Consider the following 9,754-nt stretch of genomic DNA (forward strand, 5'->3'; position numbering starts at 1 on the left):
AAACAAAACAAACAAACTAGGGTGGAAAAGAAGACAGCAAAGGGAGAAGCCGTCAATAGGAACAGAAACGAGGGGACGCAGTTTTCAGGGGCATCGTTTCCCCCCGCTGCGTTGGCAGTAGTAGGGAAAGAAGGTGAAGGTCTAGTTCATGCGGTAGGGTAGGGATCCACTCCAAGCAACTGGTACGGGTCGTACCACAATGGGATGGGCAGGTCTGGGCAACTGCCATCAAGAGCCTTCAGGATGGCCTCACGCCACGTCACTTGCGCCTCCTCGCAGAACCGCAGCTTCTTATTCAGCAGAGCAATGGTGTCCTGCTCAATGTCTGAGGACTGAGGTGGGGCACGGAACTCGCCTGGTAGTGCGACACAAAGAGACGTGGAAATGTCGGGTGCAAGCTTGCCGACACCGACGTTGTCAGCCATTGACGTCCGCAGCGCCTCTTCCGTGTCTAATCTTGCACGTTTCGCCCCACGCTCTTGTTCTTCCTCTCTTGAGGCCGACAAAACATACCGCTGCTCCAATGCCGAGAGTAGCGAGTTCCAGGTAGCTTGCCTATCTGCCGGTATCATGTCCAGGGCACGCAACCATCGGAGGTCGGTGCCACTGTTCCCTAGCAGGTCCCGAAGCCATGACTGTTGGCTGCTGTGGCTCCAATAAGGCAGTTTCAACCGCAGTATTTGCTCCACAAGGTTTATCAAGCCCCCAGCATCCTTCAACCGCACCAATGTGCCAACAAATCGACGCAACACCACCATGCCTCCACCTCCTTCAAATGCGTTTTGAATAGGTAAGCTCGATCTAACCAAGATGTTCATGATTGTTACAAAGTGATCAGGCATTTCAGATGTTTCGCAGAGGCGAACAAAGGCCAGTATCATGTGAGACCGCTCCTCCGGGAATTCAAGTGTTGGAGAGCCGCCCGTGATCTGTGTAAGTTTTGCGAGCCACTGCAAGTGCCTGTACTCGTCTACACATTGTTTTCCAGCAATAAGGGCCGGTGGAGCTTTCATATTTGATTTACTTGGCATCTTAACTGGAGCTTGCCCACGTGGAAATCCAATAAGGGGAGGGATCGGAGTGCCGGCATCCGGTGCACTGCCGCTTCGCGTGGCGTCTCGTCTCACCAGCGTGGCCTCTGCTTTGTTCACCGTCGTGCCGGCGGGACGAACCATTGGTGGCAGGTCCACTCCCGTTGACTCTATGCAGTAGCCCGCCCCCGAGCGTAGGTAGGTCTCAATCTTTATGCGACGTTCCTCTGCGGAGGGAAAGCGGACGTTTGAGGTCAGCTGCCCGCCCTGATAACGGGTGCCGCCTTTGCGCCAATCAAGGAACTTTGTGTTGTAGGTTTGCTCCGTCAACACAGTCGCCGGTATCCTGGACTCCGCCATCAAAAAGAGAATAAGCTGGCCGACAAATCCCTCCCAGCTCGGTCGGTCTGGCCCTGGGCGAAGCCTATCGTAGAGAAGTTTGAGCATGTCGCAGCAGGCCGCAAAGCAGATCGCCAATTCCCCTTTATTTCGCCATATAAATCGAATCTTGGTGCGCTCGTTTTTTTGCCCCTGCTGGTACTGGCGCATGTATTCTTGGCGAACCTGGGCAATGAACATTTCCACGGCCGTGCGGAAGTAGTCAATGACGCGGTGACGCCCCTCGGGAAATTCATAGTAGTTTGTTACGACACGGCGCACGACACTCCCAGAGCCATGCGGTATGTCAATGCAGCCGGAGTCGGGCTGCTCAAAGCGAAGGTCCGGGTTCAGCTGCAACGAGCGGAGACCGGGATACGGCGCCGACGTGGCGGTGGCGGTGGCGGCCGCGGAGCCCGCAGTAACGCCACCGTTACGCCGTGACGGCGAACGCCGAGTCACCGCCCGGTCTCCCACGCCCTCCTCGGAGGAGGTGGCAGAACTGCCACTGCCGCTGCCGCTGCTGCTGCTGCTGCTGCGCGTGGACGAGTAATACGACGAGTCATCCGAGCACGAACTAGAAACTGACTCGGAGGCCATATGCGCTTTCTCCTCTGCCTGCTTCTTGCGACCAAACACGTGTAAACGAAAAGCAAAAGCACACGAACCGAGTGACCGGGGAGGCAACAGCAACACCACATCGAGAGGGACAAATCCCCCCCCCCCCCAAAAAAAAAAAAAGTAAGTCAAAACTATTGTTAGACACTTCTTCGCTGCCCCTCTCAGGCCTCTGAAAAGGTTCCCGCTCTGCCCATCAATTCTGTCAGACTATTTGCAGTCCCCTGTGCCCATCCACACCCTCCAGGAACACACACTAAAAAAAAAAGCCACAATTATCTCATCAGTGTGATGTGGTCTGCGAAAGAAGTATGCGCGCCATGCGACGCTGCTCCTTCAGCCGAAGCAAAAAGCGGCGCTCGGCGAGCAGGCCACCCTTATCACTACTCCGTGTGATAAATGCTGGCGTCAATTGTCCACCCGCAACGCTGCCGCCTGGTACAACTTCAGCGCCAGCAATGACATCGCGGAGGACCGCAGCGCACACTGCCGCCAGGTCCCCCTCGTCCCCCACGCAGCAGAAGGGCGCTAGGGCGGCGCGGTACAAGAGCGACATCCTCAGCGCATCGCAGTGAAAGGGGGAGAATTCCCCATCAAGCGCCAGTCGTGCCATGACCTGCATCAACGGGGTCAGGCGTTGGTCCTGCATGACGACCCCAAAGTCCAACGCCGTCATCTGTCCCCTCCAGGTCACTTTTTTTTTGTCGTTGGTTGCTGTCCTTTTTCTTCTTCGCCTTTGGGTTTCATATACACATGAAGCAAGCAGCAACGATCCTGCAGCTCCATCACCGCCCACGATAGCGCCACCACGGCGACAAGCAGCTCTCCCAAAAGAAAAACGCGGAAATGTACTGCAGAAAACTTTGAATTCCGATAACACAACAAGAGGAGAAAGGGAGAATATTGGCTCGATATTAAAGGAGCTGCCGCATCACGCCAATCCACCAGCGCCAGCAGCCCCATCGTCCGCCTTTGGGGGTTCGAGGTGCATCAGCAGCTGCGTCTCCATCGTCGCCGCATCCTCGTGCAAGTAATCTGTCGCGCAACGGGCCACTTCCCACAGTCTGACCGACACCGCTTGTGAGTCGCAGAGCCCCAGTGCACACAAAAGCTCCGGGTACAGAGTCAGCATTGTTGCCCGATTGTCGGGAAATGAGAGAAGGTTCGCTATGATCATCGCACAAGGCACAACCGCGTACATGTGCTTCAGGGCGCATCCAACGTCCCTAGACAGTACAGGGGCAATGGCTGGAGTTTCTTGCCTTCGTGATGTCACACTAGGTTCACCACCTAGCGCTGGAGCGGAGTTCACCACGCGACGCACCTTTCTTGAGGCCCGTTCCACAACCTCCATCTTCAGTACACGAAGAAGTGTCTCAATGGCGAAGAACACAACGCGACGTGACCTCGCAAGTTTAAAGTGCAGCTTGGGGTGTCTAGAGAGATTGACGAAGAGGTAGATAATATGCTTTCTCACCTGTGGTGACAGCTGCCGCAGTTCTAAGAGATCTTGCAACGCATCGAAGAGGCGGTCCTCGAAGACCAGAACGGAACTCACATGAGGGAGTTCCGAAACACGCCTCGCCAACAATATGGCCACGTGATTCAATTCAGCGTGTTCCCCATCGCCGAGTGCAGCTACCAACACGTTGACTGTGCCAGCATCCATCACAAGCAACTCATCCAGCGCCAAATCCAATCCGAGCAGCCGAAGATACACCAAAAGAGTGCGTTGACGAAGTCGTGCCCCCAACGGCGTCGATATCGACTGGGAAAGAAAATATTGTAGCGTCGATAATAGCTGGCAATTTCGTCGTATTTCGACCTGCTCGTGGGGCTTTGTATTCTCTATGCAACGCGAAATAACCTGTACGCACCAAAGCTGCTTCGCAACTGTGACCTTCGGCGCCGTTGCCTGGCCAAGAACGTGAACAAGCCTGCTTAAGTCCCACGGATACGGCTTAGCCTCCCCGTCCCACGGGTTCCGCCACTTTTCACACTTTGCAAGTTCCATTTAAGGGCTCTTTTTCCTCTCCCTTTCCGTCGATGACGCCCTTCATGCATGAAGAAAGAGGGATAAAGAGAGACGGGGCGGGGGGTACAGGCATGTATGTAGGTCTGTAAATATGCAGCGTCCGGGGGAGGCTCGTGCAATAAGGGAAGTGGAACACGGCCGGCGCCTCCCTTTTCCCTCGATGAAACAAATCCACTCCTTTGCGTCTACATGTACGCCTACTGAGAAGTGGCGCTCCAACTCTTCTCAACCGAGGCGGAAAAGTATATATATATATATAAACAACGACACGCCCATCCATGACTGTGATCATATCACACGAAGAAGTGGCTCCAGAGAGTCGTACTTGTAATGTGTGTGTGCTTTTTAACTTTTCTTTTTATTTTTTGTTTTGCTTCCCTTCAGGGTCACAGGGTCACGACACGCATCCCTGCGGTCTCCGGATCATATACAGTTAGCTTCACCACCGCACCGGCCCCTTGAATCGCCGCGGTGAAATCACTCTGTCTAGTGACGAGGGTAGCACCCACGTGAGTGACGATGTGTCCGGGGCGAATTTGGGCTTTCGCCGCGGTTGAATTTGGTGCCACTTCCACGACGACAAGACCCTCCAGTTCATCGCCGCCGTCCCGTAGCCGTAACCCCAGCGGTCTGACGAACTCCGCAGCCCCAGTGCAGCTCTCGCTCCTGGATGGCCTTACCATGGGCGGGGCAGAGGTGCCATCCTCCACGGCCCGCGCGGAGGAACCGATACTCCCCATCTGGGCGATGGCCCGTTCCACGCTTTTAAGTCGCTCGTGCAGCGCATCCACCTCAATTCGCGGCATAGCTTGCCGTTCCAACATTTTGATGCGTTCCACACACAGTTCACACTCCGCCATCGCACGGTGCGTGACTTCTAGGGGTTCTGTCGTTAGTAGCTGAAACCCAGTCGATACGTAATCACTATAGCCCTCCACCATTTTGTACAATGCCTGCTGCGAAGAAAGGGCCACCTGATGCACCCCCGCCTTGGCGCGCTCGACCTCCGTATTCATTGACTCAAGCCAACCCATACGCAGCGAGTCCAACTCTTCTCGCGTCTGCTCCACGGTGTCGCGCAATACACGGTCACGAAAAGCCTCCATCTCGGTGGAGGCGCTCGTTTTCATCGCCCGAAGTTTCTTGGAGCTTGTCGCCATGGCGATATCGTTGATCATCCTTAAATTCTCCGCATACTCATGCAGAGCCTTCTCTGCCGCAAGAACATCACCAGCCTCGGCACTCAAACCTACCGGGTTCGTCGCATTGTGCGTCGCCAGCTGCTGTTGGGGCGGTATTGCGGCAGCCACCCCTCGATCAGCGAAGGTAGGCGGTGCCGCACTCTCAAAGGGCGCGGAGCGCAGCTCCTGCTTGAAAAGCTCGGTTTCGTTGGCGTGCGCCACAAGCAGCGTGAGCACGTCAAGGAGATATGAAGGGCACGTTCCGCTTTTTTGCAAGAGATCAAACTTGCGATTAAGAGCCGCGGTCATGTTCTTTTTGTCCTGTTTTTTCTTTGCTGTAAGACCCTCTTCCTTCCGTGTGTGCACCGGGGCGGGGGGAGGTCTCTTCCCGCGCCAAATGGAGACGCGGGCAGGAAAGCGCGAATGAAAAAAAAAAAAGCTGTGGAGGAAGCAACAACAACAACAAAAATATTAATAATAACAATAACAGTAGTAATAACAATAATAAACACAACCCATAAATTACAGAGAACGGGCATGCCGCGACAACTCTGCCACGCCCCGCGCGCCAAGAGACGTGCACCTCCGTTGCTCATTAGCTTTCGCTAGAGAGCTTCAATGTACAGTTTGATTTTGCTCGCACCTTTTCCAACAGCAGCTGGTACCTCTCATTAACTTCTGCGTCTGGAGAAGATTCGGTTTGGACACGATCCTTAGCTATAAGGGTGAACGGTATCTCCCGCTCCTGCATCATGTCGAGTAGGAAGCACAGGCCCTGCTCCGTCACCCGTGTTCCGCTGATGTCTAGGAGCTCAATCTGCGACGCCAAGGGCGAAAAACGCAGTACGTAAGCCAAGAACTTAACGGAGCTATCATCCACAAAACAGTTACCCACGGCGTATATGCGCTTGAGCTCGGTAAAATGGTAGTTTGAAAGCGCAATGACAATGGGAAGTAGCGGCAGGTTGGCAATTTCCAGGTCCTCCGAGGTGGATGTCAGAACGGTGAGGAAGTTGTCTCGATCGTTCGCGTCCAACTCACGTGCAAAGATGCGCAGCATTCGTTCGATTAAACTCCTGGCCCTCTCCGCAGCATTTTGCACCCGCTCGAGATGTGCGGCATAGTATGAAAGGCGCCTCCGCGTGGCCGCGGCTTCCCGCATCAGCTCTGAGACGGTCTTTCGATCTCCGTTGCCGTACATCCCCACCTCGCGACTCACCGATTGCGCTTTACCTTCCTGCGGCTGTGAGAGAGGTGGGGTCCCAGCCTACGCTATGCTCGTACCTATACCCCCCTTCCCACCCCGCAGCAAACATGTACGTGGGGCGCGCGTGGCAGCAGAGCTCCAGCGCGATGGCGGGGTCAGAGGCCCAAAAGAACGCAGATACACGCAAAAAAAAAAACAAGAGGGAGTAGATAAAATAATCTTCTTCTGTGCAGAGAAAGATGCACACACGCGCACGCGCACGCGCACGTACGCCCAACGATCCGAGTGAAAGAAATCACGCGGGTTGCGGCGAAATGAAGCCGTCGGAAGCGGCAGATGCACTTTCCGGTGACCATTCAAAAGGCGCCGAGCGAACTACAACGCCCCCATGGCAGACGCCGCTACCCCAAGTCGTAGGCAGGCAGTAGTGGGACATGTGTGCAGCCGGCATTCTGCAACGCACCCAGCACACGCCTCCACATAAACAAAGACACACACACACATAAACACAAAATAAAAAAAAACGCCTTTACGCATGTGTGTGTGTCTTTGTATTTAACGCTTTCGCTTCTTTCCGGCCACCGTGTTCTTGGGGCCCGCTTTCCCTTGCACGTCCTTGAGGTGCACCTTGAGGTAGTCGAGGTAAATTGTCTCACAGTTTCCGGCACCGTCCTTTACCTCCAGCGTGGGCGCCTTCAGGATAATGGTCCAAATGTCGTCCTTCACACGGTAGACGGGGTACGCCACACCGTCGTCTAGTACATCGCAGCACGAGAGCGACGTCGCTGGTGAGGATGGCGGCAATGAAACACAAGGGAACATCATCTTTGTCGGTCTAGTGGACAGCTCCGCCGCAGCCCCATCACCACCACCATCCACGCTAGTCTTCTTCTTCTTGTGAACCGATGGAGCCGGTGCGAAGACACGCAGCTGCGACGTGACGGGCGACTCCGCCAGTGTTCGGTCCATGGCGACGTCAAAGATGTCCCACAACTCCTCTTTTTGCCCCTCGCTGAGGCAGCAGACGGATTCCAACTCCGCCAGCGTCGCCGCAAGAGCAACGCCGAGCAAGCTCTCGCGGTACATGGGCTTAAGGCACGCCGCTACACTTTACAGGAAGAAAGGAGTAACATCACACACACAACGAGGAAAAAAAAACGGAAGTAGAGAAGAGAGCCTATACCACGTGGAGACAAAAAGTACAGAAGCCCCGCAGTACGCACTACAGTGGTTCCCCATTACACCTCCTTTTGTAAAGGCGCAACCGTCTTCCTCTTCTTTCCCCCCCCCTGGTCCTGCGCTTTTTTGTCCTAATGTTACCTTTTCCTGCCTGTCCAGTTCCTTCACTCATCCTTCTCTGCCTCTGCGTTTCCTTTTCTTTTTCTTTCGTTTCTTCCCTCGGTCACGACGACGCCTCAGCTTGTGGCCCAGTCAAACCGTAGGCCTTCTTGACGTACTGAAGGCGCTCAAGCGCCACCTTGGACTGCCTCGCTGCGGCTTCCTCGCTGGGGAGCCTCGCTGCATCGCCCTTCGCGTACCCTACAAGAGACTGTTGGGCTTCGTTTCGCACGTTGAGTACAGTGCAGGCCCAGAGAGCCTGCACCAATGTCGCCCCGTCAAGAGCGTCACGGTGGGCAGCCAACAGCTGGGTACAGATGTGAACAAGCTCATCGCTTCGTTCCTGTACAGCGGCAAAGCTAGCGAGAACGCCAGCGGCGTCAAGAGGACTAACATACCCGCCCTGCTTCACAATCGATACAAAGCGAGACGCAAGCAACGGAAACAGTTCACCGTCAAAAAGGTCAAACGAGCCAAGAGCGTTTAATGTGAGATGAATCTCGTCTGCTCGGAAGTCAGCTGCCACTTTGCAGGCTCGCTCTGCGAGGGCGCCGAAGACCTCCTCTGCCAAAACATTTGCGCGGTAGTACGCGTCACATGTCTTTGCAATGGATGTGGGATCAAATGTCCCGCCCACAGCTGTTACGCGTTCCCCACACGCAGTAAAGAGCGGTGACGACGCCCTCCCTGCTTTTACCAAGCATGCAACCAGGGATGCCATGAGGGGGGCTGGCAAATCGGTCAGCTCCTTCATCAGTCGTTCCTCCAGCACGCTGAAGAGGGAGTCATCGACAAATCCAACCTCGGCAAACGCGTCAAGGATGGTCACGGGCACAAGTGCGGGGCCTTGTGTTGCATGACGAACTGCCTGATCACGCAAAACAAGAAAGAGATCTCTGTGAAAAAAATGAACACGTGCCAGTGCATGGGCAACATTTGCTGTATGCGCCACAAATGTGCGAGGGTCTTTCATGACAATCGTGGCCCGATCGCAGAGAACTTTGTAGAGTTCCTCATGCTGCACTTGCGCTCGTCCGTAGGCGTTAAGGAGTACAGCACACGACACAGTGTCCAAGGTCGGCGCCAGCTTGATGAGGGGACGAATGTAGGTAAATAAAACCTCATAGAGGAGTGGTGATCGCAGCACCAGACAGGCATGCACGATGCGGGCCAGGGATGGCGCATCCATCGCCTCCGCCGCCTCGCGAGAGAGGCTGCGCTCCACCACGGCGGTGAATGGTTGCCCCTTAGTGGGGGAGATGCGCAGCTGCGTCGCGGCGTGGCAGACCGTCCCGGCCACGCCTGGGCTCCAGGCAGTCTTGATGTCGTCTAGACTCTCAGATTCAAACAGGTGACGGCCGTGCAAGACGAGCTCCTGCCTTCGCTCGGACGCAGCTAACTGCTGCTGCGCCTTTTCTACGGCCACAACAAATGCCTGCGTCGACATACACCGCATCCGCATGGAGTACGGCAACAGTCCAGAACTCACAGCGCAGCGCCACATCTGCGGAGGCAATCACACAGGCACCCCAAAATAAACGCACGGAGCCGCAAAAAACGTGCCCGGGGGGATAAGGGGCCAGGTAGCCACTGCGTACGCGACTTTCCAAAGTAAGTGAAAAAGAAAAAAGGAAAAAAAAAAAGAACGTATGCAGCACGAAGGCAGAAAAAAGAAAAAAAACGGCAACAACAACAACGACAGAGGGACGGCAGCGGCGGCAAGAAGTATATATATATATATATTACAAAAAATACTTCTAAAAGCTCTTCTCGTTTTTCTTTGCTATGGTTTTCTTGTTTCCAAAGGTATACAAAGAAAAGACAGGGATTGGGGAATAAATTTAAGAGTACAAAATTACGGACAAAGCCGCAGTGAGGCAGCAAACATACACACACGTAAATAAAAATAAAAAGCGGAAAAAAAATGTCACATAAGTCATAGAAGTACAGTTGTTTGCTGTTATTT

General features: G+C 54.5%; 7 protein-coding genes across 7 annotated transcripts, besides 6 other annotated features; all 7 read right to left on the reverse strand.

Moving 5' to 3' along the window:
* Window positions 1-146: 146 nt before the first annotated feature.
* Tco025E_04917 (uncharacterized protein) lies at window positions 147-2,009 on the reverse strand (the record flags this gene model as incomplete). The annotated part of the gene is made up of 1 exon (XM_029371822.1): window positions 147-2,009. The coding sequence occupies one exon, from the start codon at window positions 2,007-2,009 to the stop codon at window positions 147-149; it is 1,863 nt and encodes a 620-aa protein (XP_029228056.1).
* A 301-nt stretch (window positions 2,010-2,310) lies between these two features.
* On the reverse strand, window positions 2,311-2,703 carry Tco025E_04918 (uncharacterized protein; the record flags this gene model as incomplete). Its single annotated transcript, XM_029371823.1, has 1 exon — window positions 2,311-2,703. One exon carries the CDS (start codon window positions 2,701-2,703, stop codon window positions 2,311-2,313), a length of 393 nt encoding a protein of 130 aa, XP_029228057.1.
* A 255-nt stretch (window positions 2,704-2,958) lies between these two features.
* On the reverse strand, window positions 2,959-4,041 carry Tco025E_04919 (uncharacterized protein; the record flags this gene model as incomplete). The annotated part of the gene is made up of 1 exon (XM_029371824.1): window positions 2,959-4,041. The coding sequence occupies one exon, from the start codon at window positions 4,039-4,041 to the stop codon at window positions 2,959-2,961; it is 1,083 nt and encodes a 360-aa protein (XP_029228058.1).
* A 407-nt stretch (window positions 4,042-4,448) lies between these two features.
* Tco025E_04920 (uncharacterized protein) lies at window positions 4,449-5,552 on the reverse strand (the record flags this gene model as incomplete). The annotated part of the gene is made up of 1 exon (XM_029371825.1): window positions 4,449-5,552. The coding sequence occupies one exon, from the start codon at window positions 5,550-5,552 to the stop codon at window positions 4,449-4,451; it is 1,104 nt and encodes a 367-aa protein (XP_029228059.1).
* Window positions 5,553-5,694: 142 nt separating this feature from the next.
* Window positions 5,695-5,757: a microsatellite.
* An 81-nt stretch (window positions 5,758-5,838) lies between these two features.
* Tco025E_04921 (uncharacterized protein) lies at window positions 5,839-6,444 on the reverse strand (the record flags this gene model as incomplete). The annotated part of the gene is made up of 1 exon (XM_029371826.1): window positions 5,839-6,444. The coding sequence occupies one exon, from the start codon at window positions 6,442-6,444 to the stop codon at window positions 5,839-5,841; it is 606 nt and encodes a 201-aa protein (XP_029228060.1).
* Window positions 6,445-6,907: 463 nt separating this feature from the next.
* Window positions 6,908-6,975: a microsatellite.
* A 30-nt stretch (window positions 6,976-7,005) lies between these two features.
* Tco025E_04922 (transcription factor IIa-like protein) lies at window positions 7,006-7,536 on the reverse strand (the record flags this gene model as incomplete). Its single annotated transcript, XM_029371827.1, has 1 exon — window positions 7,006-7,536. The coding sequence occupies one exon, from the start codon at window positions 7,534-7,536 to the stop codon at window positions 7,006-7,008; it is 531 nt and encodes a 176-aa protein (XP_029228061.1).
* A 282-nt stretch (window positions 7,537-7,818) lies between these two features.
* Window positions 7,819-7,845: a microsatellite.
* Window positions 7,846-7,852: 7 nt separating this feature from the next.
* On the reverse strand, window positions 7,853-9,292 carry Tco025E_04923 (uncharacterized protein; the record flags this gene model as incomplete). The annotated part of the gene is made up of 1 exon (XM_029371828.1): window positions 7,853-9,292. The coding sequence occupies one exon, from the start codon at window positions 9,290-9,292 to the stop codon at window positions 7,853-7,855; it is 1,440 nt and encodes a 479-aa protein (XP_029228062.1).
* Window positions 9,293-9,406: 114 nt separating this feature from the next.
* Window positions 9,407-9,434: a sequence feature (A-rich).
* A 21-nt stretch (window positions 9,435-9,455) lies between these two features.
* Window positions 9,456-9,489: a microsatellite.
* A 25-nt stretch (window positions 9,490-9,514) lies between these two features.
* Window positions 9,515-9,531: a microsatellite.
* The last annotated feature ends 223 nt before the right edge of the window (window positions 9,532-9,754 follow it).

This window comes from Trypanosoma conorhini (assembly GCF_003719485.1).
Source record: "Trypanosoma conorhini strain 025E chromosome Unknown Tco_14.4_contig_00268, whole genome shotgun sequence".
NCBI lineage: Eukaryota > Euglenozoa > Kinetoplastea > Trypanosomatida > Trypanosomatidae > Trypanosoma > Trypanosoma conorhini.